Raw genomic sequence first — 14483 nt, 5'->3', positions numbered from 1 at the left:
TGGTCGATAGAGACACCTCTGCTTGTCATCCTTAATTAAAATCTGGTGGGTCCCTTGTTCGAAGGAGAGCGAATCACAGATCTGATCTCCTCCCGCATAAATCACTTTCTGGGATTAACCTTTCAAGCTTTTTCATTGTGCAATACCAGCTATGGGCCCGTCCTTGAACTCTGGTTAAAACAAACAAAGAGATCCAAAACATGAACAAGTTATTTGCTCAAATCCCTTCTTCTCTTTTTTACAATGATTTTCTTTTTTCAATTCTATACACTTTACATTTTATCTTTTTTTTTTTGGTTTTTTAAAAATTATCGTCGCCTCATGAACAAGTTATGTGTTTGGCAAGTGTGCTTAGATGACTAGTTGGGACTATCACTGGTCAAACGTTTTGATTGATCACAGCTACACTCATTAGAGCCTCCTTGTTTTTCAGTTGTCACCGATTAGTCCCTCTGTAACGCTGCTTTGCATGTTATTCTCCAGGTGCCAACACGATTGCAATTAAAGAAACAGAGCTGCAACATAAGATTAAGATCTCAATAATCGAAGAACCAAGTTTCTTCACATTATATATAAAAACAACAATGCGTGATGGCATTGCTTATCCAGTCCATCACGATTTTTCACATACACTGATCGTCGAAGTTTTACATATTGAAAATGGGAGAAAGTAAAGGGCAGGGCCAAAAAACAGAAAAACAGAGTACAGCGCAAGGAAAGTATAGTATAGATGCCTTACAAAGAATCTATTTGTACTTAAATGATTCTATAAATTAACAAAATTCTGTTATTGAGTAGCAACTCTTCAATTGCAGTGTCGACCTTGTGGATCCTTGGCTTCTATTGAATATACTAATATGTGTGTAAGGGATTCAATTTATTACTTATCTCCTCAACTCATCAACCCCTGGAATTCTGTATTGCAGTTACATGAGCTCTCTCTCCAAGAGATGCATCGGCATGTTTTGGATCTCTTTGTTTGTCACCTTGAACTTTTTGAGGAGTACCAGAGTTTCTTCTGGCAGATCAATATTTTCTCCTTCTCAACTCCATATTCGGTGTCTTCTTTACGGCAGCTCCACCTCATACCCTTGGCAATGGTAGAAATGGCATCGACGAAATAGCTGGATTCTCGTATCATTGCATAACCGGTGGGTCGTAGGATTCGATCCATCTCCAAAAGCACATACTTCATTTCACATCTGCACAAGTACAAACAATCATGAGACTCACAAAGGCCAGTAAACAAGGATCCCCACTTTCCAATTTAGCATTCATCAGTTACGATTAAGGAAATAAATGAAAATTACAGGACTAATAATCCTCTGCTGGAGGATCACAACACCCCCAGATCATTGAAGTCGAATAATAATGAAAATCCATTGACTAGCTGGTAAAGGTATTGACATTTCCACACCAGCTGATGGGAGATATATAGTCAAACCTAAATGTGCAACTCCAAATCAACAGTACCATGGTTTCATGCCAATTCTCATCCTGGGAAGAAATTCGTGGCGGTCTGGTATGGTACACATTGCATATTTCCAAACAATCAAATATCTTGTGCTATTTTTTCCTCATGATAGTCAACTATATTGTAGTTAGGCAACCAACTTCTACAATGTCACTATTTACATTGCCTAACCATGAGGAAATGGCGTCACCTACTGTCCATGCATTTCTGTCCGCCTTATCATACCAGACAAGGATTTGTACCTAACTACACAAGGTATCATTACCACCTTGAAGTTAACCACTTAAACTTGGACCCGGTACAATCTGCCAGACCTACATTTCTAGACATTAAATTCCAAGTGATTCCATAAAAGTAGATAATGGGAAATGTGCCCTTTAGCCTACCTATGGCTTTCTGCAGTGAAGAGGCCATCAAGATGAAGGAGATCATAAGTTCGAGGGTAAGTTGAGAAAGCTTCGCACCTACAAGACAGAAAAGAAATAAATCAACACCGTAATAAATCCTAAAGTATCATTAATGACATCCCACCTATTTAAGGTACTTTTGTTGCAAAATGAAAACTTCAGAATTCATATAAGCACATTCAGATTACCAATCATGAAAAGTCCCGATGAGGCCACGGTCAAAAACCACAGGAAGAGTGTTGGCAGCATAGGAAGAGACCACATTCATGACCCACAGGGGATCATCAATCACAGCCGCAGCAAAACCCCCATAAACTGTATTCATGTCCATTATATTTCTCATCTTATCAGACCCAAGTGCTGGCAGCAACTTCTTGTAGTGCTTTGCACGAATCTTCCACTTGCTGTCATCATGCTTAAAAGCACTAGCACTTCCACCAGGAATATCTGAAATGCGTTCAGGTGTAGCATGCAACCTCTCTGGCCATTTGGGGATGGACTCCATAACTGATTTCTTGATTTTTGGGCTTGGAACAACAACACAAGGGCGGATTGGAGTGTACCATGCTGAATCTGGCTCAAGACTGTCATCACACTTGGGTGGGTAGGCATCAGTATTAGCAAGCTTACTATAGCAACTATTATCAGAAGCTTTCTGCCACACAGCAATATCATCCTTTTTGTCGTACAATTTGAAGCACATTGAAGTCAGCAGTTCTTGCAACTTTTCATAATCTGATTTCTGCTCTTCGACAGTAGTATTCCAGCCTCGCCAACGGTTTTCGTAGTTAACAGGAGGACCAGACAGAACCCAGAAGCCACCAGGACGGAGTATACGGTGAACTTCTAAAAGATAAATTCCACCTGAAAGCAACAAAATTCTTTTCTTGACAAAAACAGCAAGTAGTAATATAATAAGCAATTATAATAGGAAGACCAAGGTGAGGAAAGGAACCTCATCAAGTAATCATAGAACTAATGAAAAGAAAAGAAAAGAAAATTCATTAAGTTGGTGGCACCCATCCCGCATCTGAATTTCAAAGCCTTTCTAAAATCCCACAGAAATGAAGAACCTTGTGAAAGTTATTCAGCATCAATTCACAAATGCAAAGCTAGTTCCCACACAAACTAGAGCAAGAACCATAACACATCATTTGACAGAGATAAAATGAAGACTAACCGAATTCTGTCCATGGGATAAGACATCTGGAGCAATGAGCCATATCAAATGCATTCGATGGGAATGGAAGCCGTTGTGTGGAAATGATGCCAAGAATTGCAGGAATTCCACGTTCTAATGCAAACTGGACTTGAGCCTCATGGTTATCTCTCGGAGCAAGGGAAACGGTTAGAATCCCACGATCCAATAGATCACCTCCCCAGCTAGCAACCTAGATGTAAAAACAATCAACTGGATTAGATGACAGAATTCTGTAGAGATACATAGGTAACCTAAATACAAACAGAATAACCATTCTTATTGCAACATGGATTCTGAAATTTTACTTTCACGAATAATTTCGGAAACTAGAATGAAGATGAGAATGTGACTCACCCCACACCCAGTATCAATGGCAGTGCGAATGGTTCCGTCTTTCATTTCAGGGATAAGATCTTGCATCAAATCGACATAGGCTCCCACTCCTCTTGGAAACATGGTTCCCCCACCAGGAAAGAGGAACTTATCCCCCTCTTTTCTCAGCCAGTTCTGATTAGATTTCTGCTTGTTAATCCAATCATACGGTACATTTCTGAAGCCAGATCCACATGGTAATAGTAAGTGAAACTTAGTAAGACAGTTTTGAACTTGGCAATTTCTAGCTAAAAGAAAAACCTTGTAAAAACAATAGCAAGTATCGGAAACAGATCAAAATACCTGTACCAACATTGATCTCTACTCTTTGGCCATTTGATTGGTGGTTTATACCCATCTGGTGGTGGAATTAAACATTCCTTCCTTTCAAAAACTGGAGGGCAGTGGCGTTCCATGAAAGTAAGCCGATGATTACCATATTTCTTCCACCTCTGTGCAATAGACATACATCATCGAAATCTCAATTTCAGTGTTTAACCATCTAAATAACTTTAGGCTCCATGTAATAACTAATTAAGTAAATACCTTTGGATCTGTGCATGGAGTGTAGTCTTGATAGTCACTGCTACATTCAGGAAATGCAGTGGATTTAATTTGGAGAGGAGCGATGGACGATTCCTTGGGAGAGGAGACCACCTTTGCAACGTCCTTGGCCTCAATTTTATCTTTCTCAGAACAGAAGATTCCACCAAGATAGAATGAAAACCCGCACAGTACAAAAAACATTATTGCCATGGGAACAGCCCTGGAATTTTTATCAGGATGAGACACAGGTTTTCCATCTTTGTGCTTCATGATTTCACAAATGAACAACTATCTGCAAACAATAGGCAAGTGCTAAGTCTCAATGTCTTATAAAACAATAACAACGATGCTAATATCAATCACTCCCACCTCAACATTGAAAAACTTTAACCAATATTACAAAATGAGCACAAATATAGGTGAGCATTAGGAGTTTTCAATCCTATTCCTAAGTTACCTCGTTCGTAAAACTAAGAATAATTAATTAGAGAATGCAGTGGTATAGTAATCGACTTATTAAACAGCAAAGTTTTTATTATTCCATAAACATTAGTACTGAGCTATTAAGAACTGTAAAACAGATCGGAGTAAAATTTTCAGGCAGATCAACGTATGAAATTGGACACTGAACAGCAATGCCAAAAAGAATTCCAAATGAAAAAACATTGCACATTATATCACTCAAAATCCATCTATCAAGATAAAACAAGAGCATAGCATAGCACAAACTTATAAATAAGTTGATTCTTCCAGCTGGTGAACACTAAACTGGCAAAACTGAGCAGGTCAGTGCAACAAGCCTTAGTCTTTAAGACAGATCCAACTCCAGTATATAGAATCAGTGACTGATAAATAAGTTCCAACAAACCCCAGAAGAAAAGAATCAGTAATTAATAGAAATGAAAAGGTTGATTGGAGCTGAACCACTAAAACGACTTGGAAAGATGAGGGATACATACTAGTAGTACAATATCTGATAGCAACAACCGACATGTTAGTTATCACTATCCACGCTACTTTTACATTTCTCACATGTATTGGGACCCAACTCTATCAAACACAGCCGTCCTAATTAGGCAGCACTCTCTCTCCCCGCCCAATAAGTCAAAAGGCGAAGCACTAGATCTTACACCAAATAATGAAAAAGCAAAAAGGAAATAAAAGAGGAAAAGAACAATAAACCATTAAGTAATTTTAATGATTTCCTTGAAACCCAAGAAAAGGTTTCCCATGATTCAATCATCACTTTGTTCCAATCAGCTGTTTTCTTCATTTCTCATGCATCATCAATGGCTAATACTAGAAGTACTATTACATGACCCCCATTCAATCCAAAAAGCAATCTTTCACCGTTCAATAAAAAAAAGAAGAAAATATAGTTCCATGAATTTCATCAAAATCTTGACAGAAAAAAATACCATAAAAAAGGCCAGATAAGCAGTAGAAGAAGGGGCAGTAACAGAGTGAAGCAATGCTTACCATACAAAAACAGAGTAACTCAAAAGATAGTAACGATATAGAAGTCTAGAAAACACAAATCAAGAATGGAAACAGGGCACCCAGAAAAAGGCCAGATCTGAATTGTAGAAAGCAAAGAAGAAGGGGACAGGTATGTCATATGGGCAGCACATATAAATATATCTGTCAGAGAAAATAAATTACTAGCAGAGAGTAATTGAGAGGGGGGGGGGGTGAAAGAGCAACTCAACGCAACAAGAATGACAAAACACAGACAGAGAAGATCAAGTGGGTACTAGTCATTGCTAATGTGAAATTGTACCTTAATTTTCAACCTGCTACAAAAACTGAATACTTAGAAATGGACGCTGGAATTGAGATCTCTCTTGCAATTTTCAAAACAGAGAGAATGAAGGGGAATTGAGATCTCGCTTGCAATTTTCAAAACAGAGGAGAGAAAGAAGGGTGAGGCTAGGATAATGGGATATGCATTCAAACCTCGCCAAGACAGAAGCAGCCGGGCACACACAGATATCCATCCATCCATCCATCTCCAAAACCTTAAATAAAAAGTCTCCAGTGCTTGCTGTTTTTTTTTTTTTTTTGCTTAGCTGTCAGTCTTGTGTCCTTTTGCTCCTTCTCTCTCTCTCTCTCTCTCTCTGCCTTTGTTTTATTTTATTCTCGTCTTTTAAATATTTTATCTCTTTTTAAATTAGTAGTGTAAAGTGTAAACATACTTGGCTGTAAATCTCTCATCATCAGAGTGAAAGGTGAAAAGGTAAAAGACAAGAAGACCCGGATGATTTCTTACACGCACTTTGGACAGAGCTTCCTATTCGTCATCACCTCAAAACAATTATACCTTGTATTTGTCATCACCTCTATATATATATATATATATATATATATATATATATATATATATATATATATATATATATATTAATGTAAGAGTCGAGTCAGATTGTATATATCTCGATAAATTCTACAAATTCTAAAGTTAACGACTATATAAACCTTCAATGGCTATAAAGTTTGTGAGACTCGACCTAATAACTTCTATAATGCAAATCTAGGACCTGACCAATGGAACTACATCCTTATAAATTACATCTTTTAATTATAAACATCGTTTAAATGAATTTATGTTTAATTAATTACCTATTTTAATTATAGACATCATTTAAATGAATTTTTGTTCTCATAATCTATAGATGTAATGTGTTATGCACCAATTACATAAAATTTAGTTGAATGTCTTTGATAATGTTGAATGATTAAATTAAAAAATATATATTTTTAAAAAAATAAAAATTTTAAAAAAATCAAATTAATTTGAGTTAACTTGACTAACTTATGATCTGGGATATGAGATCGGAATAACACCACATAAAACAAAAACAAAAAAATCATGAAGCTTAAAGTCCAATAACCTGAAGTTGAGTGATGAAATTAATAAGAATAAATAAATTTAAAAAAGAAACTACATAAAGATCAAAATTGAATCGAACTAATCTTCAAAACTAGTAACCTGGATCATGAAATCGAGACTAATCTTCAAAACTAGTAACCCAAATAATGAAATCGAGATTATCACATAAAAGAAAAACACGAAAAAATCATGAAGAAAAATTCCCCACTAATTTAATTTTTGTATCCAATTTGGTTCTTATTCTTTTTATTGCTATTTTTTTTATCATTTTCTTGAAATTTGTTTTTAATTTTATCCTTCAGCATTTTATTTTATTTAATTTTTGTATTTAATTTTGGTCTTCATTCTTTTGATTGCTATTTTTTTAATCATTTTCTTAATTTATTTTATTTACAATTTAGTGTCTCATTATTTATAAAAAAGCATTAAAAAACAAAACAAATAACATTCAAAAGAATAAGAACCAAAATTAATAAAACTACATGACATAATTGATTTTTAGGAGGGTTGTTGCGAAATTCAAGGCTAAGAGAGAAAATAAAAAGTAAAAGAAAAAAGACCACAGGAGCTCGGCCGCTACTCTCTTATATACACGTGCCTAACCACCTTGAAGAGGACTACGCGTTGTTTCCAGCGTCGTTGCTAAAGGTGGTGTTTGAATGTTATGAGGAGTCCTACGCACCGCTCAAAGAGCGTGGATCCCTCTCATTTGTTGGTTCGTGCGTGGCAAACACCAACAACTTTTTTGGTTTTTTTAAGTATTTTTAAATTTGTTAAAAGTCTAAATTGCCCCTCACTCATATTGATAATAACTCAAAAGCAATGATGAAAAGATAAAAAAAAAAAAAAAACTCTTGGAAGTTAGTTTTATTTTAATTCCTTTTGCTTTTAAGAGCAATGTGGTCATTCCATTATGCATTCAAAGCTTTAAAGGACAAAGAAATCCCTGGATAATAGCTAATTTTTAAAAGGGTATATAAGTTATTTTATTATGCACCCTAAATGTAAAAGGACCAATTTATCCACTATCAATGCGTTAATGATAAATGAATCCCATGAAAAAAGACTAGTTTGCCCCGAATAGCTAGTTAAATTGTTTTAGCTGAGAATGGTAAAATAATCATTTTACTATTCAGATCTACAATAAACTGCATCTTGATTTATAGTGAAACACTCACATCTTTTAGCTATTATTTTAATCTATTATGAAAGTATTCAAACATACACTTTCATATATATATATATAAAAAAAAAAAAAAAGGCACTCAAAGGAATATGTTTTTTAGCCTAACTATGGCAAGTTGAAAGCATGTAAAATGGATTCCAACCCGGTAATTCATGCGCGGGGCATGCGTGTTAGACAATGATAACACTTGAGATAGAAGTCCATGATGTTCTGAGAAACTTGTTAGCTGTTTCAAACACAGCATGTGATTATCTGACATAAATTAGCTTAGATTGCATATGGGCAGGGTCGGGAAGGGACATTAGCGCGTATGCTCTATCATACTAATTCCTTACGGTTTCAAAACAATTATTTGCAAAATCAAAATACCAAAAAAAAAAAAAAAAACTGGTAAATTGCTTGGGAATAGTACAGCTCTATGCTTGATTATTAGCTATAATTAAGTGGGCAAGTTTTGGGGGATTTTCCTGCTAGATATCAAGCAACCATCCATATCACAATTGAAATCGATTTTTTTTTTTTTTTTGTAATTTGAATTTCCTCAGAAAGGTGTTAAAACCAATGACACGGTCGCAAACTGCTGGAACATCTACAGCAACAGGCGATCATGGACGGCATTGCTAATCAAAATTACTAGACGCATGTTGTTTTTATAAGATTTTAGATCCAAGCAAAAAGTTCAAACGGGTAATGGTAATTTCCTTTGATTTCCTCCCGCAATTGGATTGACTTGACTTCGGGTTCCCAAGTGCCTAGCTCCCAACAAAACGAATTTCTTTTTTTTTTTTTCCCCTGAAATAACACAATTCGATAAAAATCTTGGAAGAATGATATGGGTTTAAAAAATATTTGAAAAACAATATGTTTTTTTTCAAACTAATTAACCTAAACATGGCTAAACAACCGTTATCCTGATCAATAACTTATTTAGCCATGTTTTAAAATATATCTTTTACAAATTAATTAATCTAAATAAAAATTAACTCAAGATTTTATGAAGATCTAATATTCAAGATATAGAATTCAAGATTCAATGACCGAAAAAAAGAAAGGAGATAAGGTGATGTGGTGAGAGAGAGAAATTAGGGGAGAAAAAAAAGAGAGAAAGAAAGAATAGGTTAGTGGGAACACACCGGGACTCTGTTTTTGACATATATGATATCATTATAAAAATCTCGACAAGATAATTTTAACAACATCTTAGAAGACCATCAAATGAATTCATAATTAACCTTAAATTAATCCCGAACAATTAAAATTCATAATCAATTACGAACTTATTTGGTGGTTTTTCAATGTGTTTTTAGAATCATCTCGTCGAAATCTTTCTAAAGTTACCAAGTGTGTCGAAAACAGAATCCCAGTATGTCACCAATAACCCATTATTTCTTTCCTATTTTTATCTTTCTTCTTTCTCATTCATGTCACATCAACTTATCTCATCTTTTTTTTCTTACCCTTTGTATCTTGAATCTCATTTCTTAGCAATTAGATTTCTATAAAATAAATTTTGGATTGACTTTTATACCTATTAATTAATTTAAATAAGAAATAATTTTTAAAACAATGTTATTTTCAATAACAATTATTATTGTGAATAACAATTGTTAAGCTATTTTCATAATACTTTCATAACCATTGTTATTTTTTCAGAACTTTTATAAAAAAAGTTTCCTAATGATAAAAGAACCCAACAAAACTAGTTAAACGCTGTTCATTTCTACGTGGATTCTCGTGATTTTATTATTGAAGTCTAAACTATAAAGAAATAAATAGTATTTTTTTTTCAAGAAGAAATATATAGCATTAACTACAACCTTAATTACGCAATATATATTATTAAATAGACTAACACAAGGTGTTCCTTGGTACTTGTGAGAGAAGGAGATGGCATTGTTTTTCCTTTGTCCAAGCAATGAAAGAGAGGACGTTGATTGAGAAGAAGTTGGCAGCAAAGCATAGATTTACAATAGGTGCATGGTTCTTGACTTGTGTTAATATAAAATAAAACAAAGATGCCATTCATTTGTCAACAGTCAACACCGCCATTTTTAGCTACCAAATTTATAAAATGAAATCCCCCTTCATCGTCGCAATATTCCATGCTTTGATGACTGGCCAATAGATTCATGGGATCGTGGGAGTCATTTTCTCCCCCCTTCTTTTCATTTTCACATGTAATTTCTTCCTCCTGCTAGTTGTTCTTGGCATTAAAATGTCAGACCTCTCTGGTAAAAGCTAACCAAATTCTTTTTATACAATTATTAAAAAATAATATAAATTATATCCTGTAACCTCACCTAAAAACTTAAGCTATTGAGTTGATATGGTTCTTTGACATGGTATCAGAACCTTGATGACTAAGCGGTCACGAGTTCGAATCTCATCATCCCCATTTATTTGATAAAAATTAAGCACAAGGTAATGTAGGTCTGTGCAAGTTTCAAACCCAAAAAAGCTTTCACTTGAGGGGGTGTATTAGAGAATAATATAAATCATATCTTGTGACCTCATCTAAAAGCTTAAGCTATTGGGTTGAGATAGTTCTTTGACAACAATTCCTTCAATATTGTTCTCAAGATTTCAATCTAAACAGAAAAGGTACTGTGTAATTGAAATATTATTAATTTCTTATAGTTTTTTTTAAAAAATCTTGGTCCATATATAATCTACTTTTCTTTAAATTGAAATATCAAAGGATTTCATTCCTATCCGCCAAAATTGATATGACAATAGAATGGGTCCAAGTACTAAAATAACAAGTCAAATTTAAGCACTCATAATAATTCTTCACACTTTATTAAAAAAAAAATATTTTTACACCGAGATTCTATTACAAGAAGAACTTTCAACTAAATTACGTGTAAGAAGATACGTGTAAATAGTGAATCATAGGTCATCCTAACACACACACACACACACACACACAGAGTTGTGGAAAAGGGTTTGGTTCTTATAATAGCTTGAACATGGATGTAAGATATATACAATACAAAACCACCGACGATATATATATATATATATATATAAAAACCACCGACGATATATATACACATGGTGTCTTAATAGAAACCTACTCGATCAACTAGCCATTAACGCGGTAGAGAGAAGAATTCCGGGAGGGAAATATAGAAAATGTTAAAATATTAATGTCATCTTCCACTGCGTCTCGCAACTAGGATAAAGGAGTCACATATTAGGCAGACAAAATATTTATCCACCGACATGTGTTTGCTAATTTATGACTTTATTCTTTGCTTTGTCAGCGCCATTCATCCATATTATATGCTTTTCTTTATCTCTTGCACACTCTAGAGAATCTGATAGAAGCTGGAAAGAAGCTGCTAATCAATGTGATACCATTGATTTCTGTACACAGTAAGTTGTGATTCTGAGTTTTTCCGACTATTATATTCTAATAATGTCAGTCTATTAGATTCATAAACTAATTGATACGTCCTTAGTACTATAAATTCTACAATTATTAACCTACTACGATGACTTGCTCAGACAATTAACTAGCTATGTCAACTCGCCGACAATTAAAACCGGCATCTCTTTTAAAGGGAAACTATATTTCTCCTTAATTTTGAATTAAATCAAATCACAATTAAAATTTAATTTAATTGATAACCCATCATAATTTTTATACTTAAAATAAAATATTAATTATACTATTTGAAATAACTATGGTAATAAATTGAATTAACAATCTTAACTATTTAACCCTTATATCATTTTGTTTTTTACAAAATAAGTTTTTGATAATTGAATAAATAAGTTTGTCAAAACTATATAACAATTAATTCTAATTTTCATACTTAACTTCAATTCCTCAATAACATATTATCATCTATCTTTTTTTTAAAACCATTCAAAGTATAGCTCTTTTATATATCTGAAAAATATTCCAATAAGATTAGAATAATTTAAAAACTATTTAACTGCTTTAAAAATCTCTTCCATCCTAATTTTTTTATTATTTTAATTATCTCGATTGATTTTCAAACTTAATTGTTTGTGTTTATAATAGCTTGTGCAATATTATTCATTACACTAGTCATCTTTTAAATTTTCAAAGAATAATCACTTGTAGATGATAATGTAACAGGTTAGAACACCAAGTAAACACAGCTTGAAATGTCTTTTTCTTGTGCATGTGACATGATGAGATATGAATCCAAAAATATGTAGTCCCAAAAACTGAAAAAGCAATATGTACGTGTTTTATTATAAATGTCAGTTGATAATATATATGAAGTAATGTTGGTAAATGTAGCCGTAGACCAGGCCAAGATTTTTCATCTTAGCATTCCTTCAAACTATTCAAAATTCTAATTCATTAATACAGCACAATTGGTGGAATATATTATCAAACTACAAAAGCCTTCACCAAAAAGAAAAGAAGCTAAGGTAAATGAAATGTGCACCTTCAGAGTTCACAGTCTTGATTTACTCCATCCTATAATTTTGATGGGTCTCTAAGAGATGAAACACAACTTTCTTCACCTCCAATGCCTTTTACAAGTGCACTTTTCCACTAGCTGATTGAGATCAAAGGTATGATACTGACTACATCCATGTGTTAAGGCTTTTGCCCTTAACAAATTGTTGATAAAGAAGAATTTGAAGAGAGAATAGAGAGAAAAGAAGATTAGCAGATTAAGAAAGAACAGAGGAAGAGAATGATTTTTTTCGTGTTTTACATTTCCATTCCCTACCTTTTTTTTTTTTTTTGTCTTTCTACCTTAATTTCAAGCTTAACCTCATCTAATTAGAGCTAAAAGGGTTTAGTTGAAAGGAAAATAAAAATTAAAGGACAAAAAGAAAAACTTCTGGCAAAAAACGAAAAAAAACAAAAAAAGCAGATGGAGCAGCTAGCATCAATGTTCATATGATCAGTGATACCAACTTCATCTATTTTAGTTGTTTTAGTAATATTACTTGTAGGGTAGAGTTTCACAGAAGGAAAAAAAAAGAAAAAAAAGAAGCAATCACCATCAAGAATTTTGGGTATTTTGCTTAATTTTAAATGTCTATAAATTCGAGTGAAATCAAGTTACTGAGAGCAATTATGAATCATCCAAGCAACTGGCAAATACATATATTCATGCATGAGGGTATGTTTTTTATATTTAATAAAGCTTTTTCCCCCCCTAAGAAATTAAAAGGAATTTTCAGAACATTTCGAACAGTACTAGGATTGATTTTTTGGCTTTTTTGTGGTCCTTTGGATTTGGATATGTCTTCACGTAACATTGGATGCAAAGTATGGTGCAAATACAAGACTCCCACGAACCAATAATTCGTGATTTATCCAGCCACAATTTGCTTCTAGAAAAAAGCCAGAGGCTCAGGTTTATAGGGAGATATCAAATAATTATTCGATGGTATTTACTTGGAGGATTAAGTTTTCTTCGAAAAATAATTAATCTCAGAATCATGATTCAGTTTACTGGTTTTGAATATTAATCCGGTTTAAGTTCAATATTTTTTTAAATTTTTTTTTAAAAATTGATTTTTTTTCAATTTTTTACTCGACATTGAGTTATTTGTCCTTGAACTTCATAATTTGTTTTGTTTTTCTATTTATGGGGTTATCTTGATCTCATATTCTATGTAGTAGGTTAGTTGAGTTGACTTGGTTTTTTCTCGATATTTTTTTAATTGATTTTTTTCTTTTATCATTTGGAATTAAATTATTAGCTCTTGAGCTTTGTAACTTTTTAAGTTTCTTTTACGTGGGTTATCCTGGGTTCGGGTTGGTTAAGTTAACCCGGGTAAACTCGAATTTTTTCTCTCAACTTTTTTTTATTGATTTAACTTGGGTCTTTTTTTTCTCTGTCATTTTTTTTTAAAATAATTTTTTTATCCCAATCTCATTTCGTATGTAGTGGGTTAGTCAAGTTAACTCAGGTTGACGTGATTTTTTCTTTAATGTATTTTTTTAAAATTAATTTTTTTTTCAATTTCATTATTTAACATTAGATTATTGGGCCTTGAGTTTTATAATTATTTTTTTTGTTTTTTTTTTCAGCAAAGTTATTATAATTTCATATCTTAGATCATGAGTTAATTAAATTATACCAAGTTAATTCAAGTTATTATCACTCGAATATATATTTTTTTTTAATGTTGAAAGAATTTTAACCCGTCCTGAGTCGTCTCATGTAGCCCATATTCAGTAACTCTTGTATATATTATTTGTTGACTGGATGTGAGATGGATATCAACTATATATGTTGAATTTCATTGGAGATGATTCCACCCACATCAACATTTTTTAAAGATCAAATGGTATATATATAGTATAATGTGTTAATTAATACTCTTTTTTATGTAGCTTCGTAAGAAATAAATATGTGGTTTAAAAAACTATAAACTCAACCTCATATTCGTACGAGAGT

The 14483-nt window shown here is 33.0% G+C and overlaps 1 protein-coding gene across 3 annotated transcripts; it reads right to left on the bottom strand.

Moving 5' to 3' along the window:
- Nucleotides 1-540: 540 nt before the first annotated feature.
- On the bottom strand, nt 541-6008 carry LOC18094072 (probable methyltransferase PMT20). 3 transcript variants are annotated; one of them, XM_006368231.3, is made up of 8 exons: nt 5781-6008; nt 4001-4292; nt 3758-3906; nt 3437-3632; nt 3062-3272; nt 2070-2745; nt 1861-1938; nt 541-1202 (listed from the first exon to the last, which is right to left on the bottom strand). In XM_006368231.3, exons 2-8 carry the CDS (start codon nt 4268-4270, stop codon nt 983-985), a joined length of 1800 nt encoding a protein of 599 aa, XP_006368293.2. In that variant the 5' UTR covers nt 4271-4292; nt 5781-6008; the 3' UTR covers nt 541-982. The 3 variants fall into 3 exon arrangements, with proteins under 3 accessions (XP_006368293.2, XP_024437796.2, XP_024437790.2); XM_024582028.2 differs by lacking the exon at nt 5781-6008 and adding an exon at nt 5480-5582; XM_024582022.2 differs by lacking the exon at nt 5781-6008 and adding an exon at nt 4730-4919.
- Between the last annotated feature and the right edge of the window lie 8475 nt (nt 6009-14483).

The sequence above is a fragment of the Populus trichocarpa genome, chromosome 1 (genome assembly GCF_000002775.5).
Source record: "Populus trichocarpa isolate Nisqually-1 chromosome 1, P.trichocarpa_v4.1, whole genome shotgun sequence".
In the NCBI taxonomy this organism is placed as follows: domain Eukaryota; kingdom Viridiplantae; phylum Streptophyta; class Magnoliopsida; order Malpighiales; family Salicaceae; genus Populus; species Populus trichocarpa.
The sequence above is the reverse complement of the archived record's forward strand: the minus strand, read 5'-3'. Positions and strand labels throughout refer to the sequence as shown.

Coding starts and splice junctions, on each gene's coding strand:
- LOC18094072 (XM_006368231.3), bottom strand. CDS start 4,270: ATGAAGCACAAAGATGGAAAACCTGTGTCTCATCCTGATAAAAATTCC. Junction 3,633..3,757: donor AGAGATCAATGTTGGTACAG/GTATTTTGATCT, acceptor ATCTGGCTTCAG/AAATGTACCGTATGATTGGA. Junction 1,939..2,069: donor ATCGGGACTTTTCATGATTG/GTAATCTGAATG, acceptor TCTGTCTTGTAG/GTGCGAAGCTTTCTCAACTT.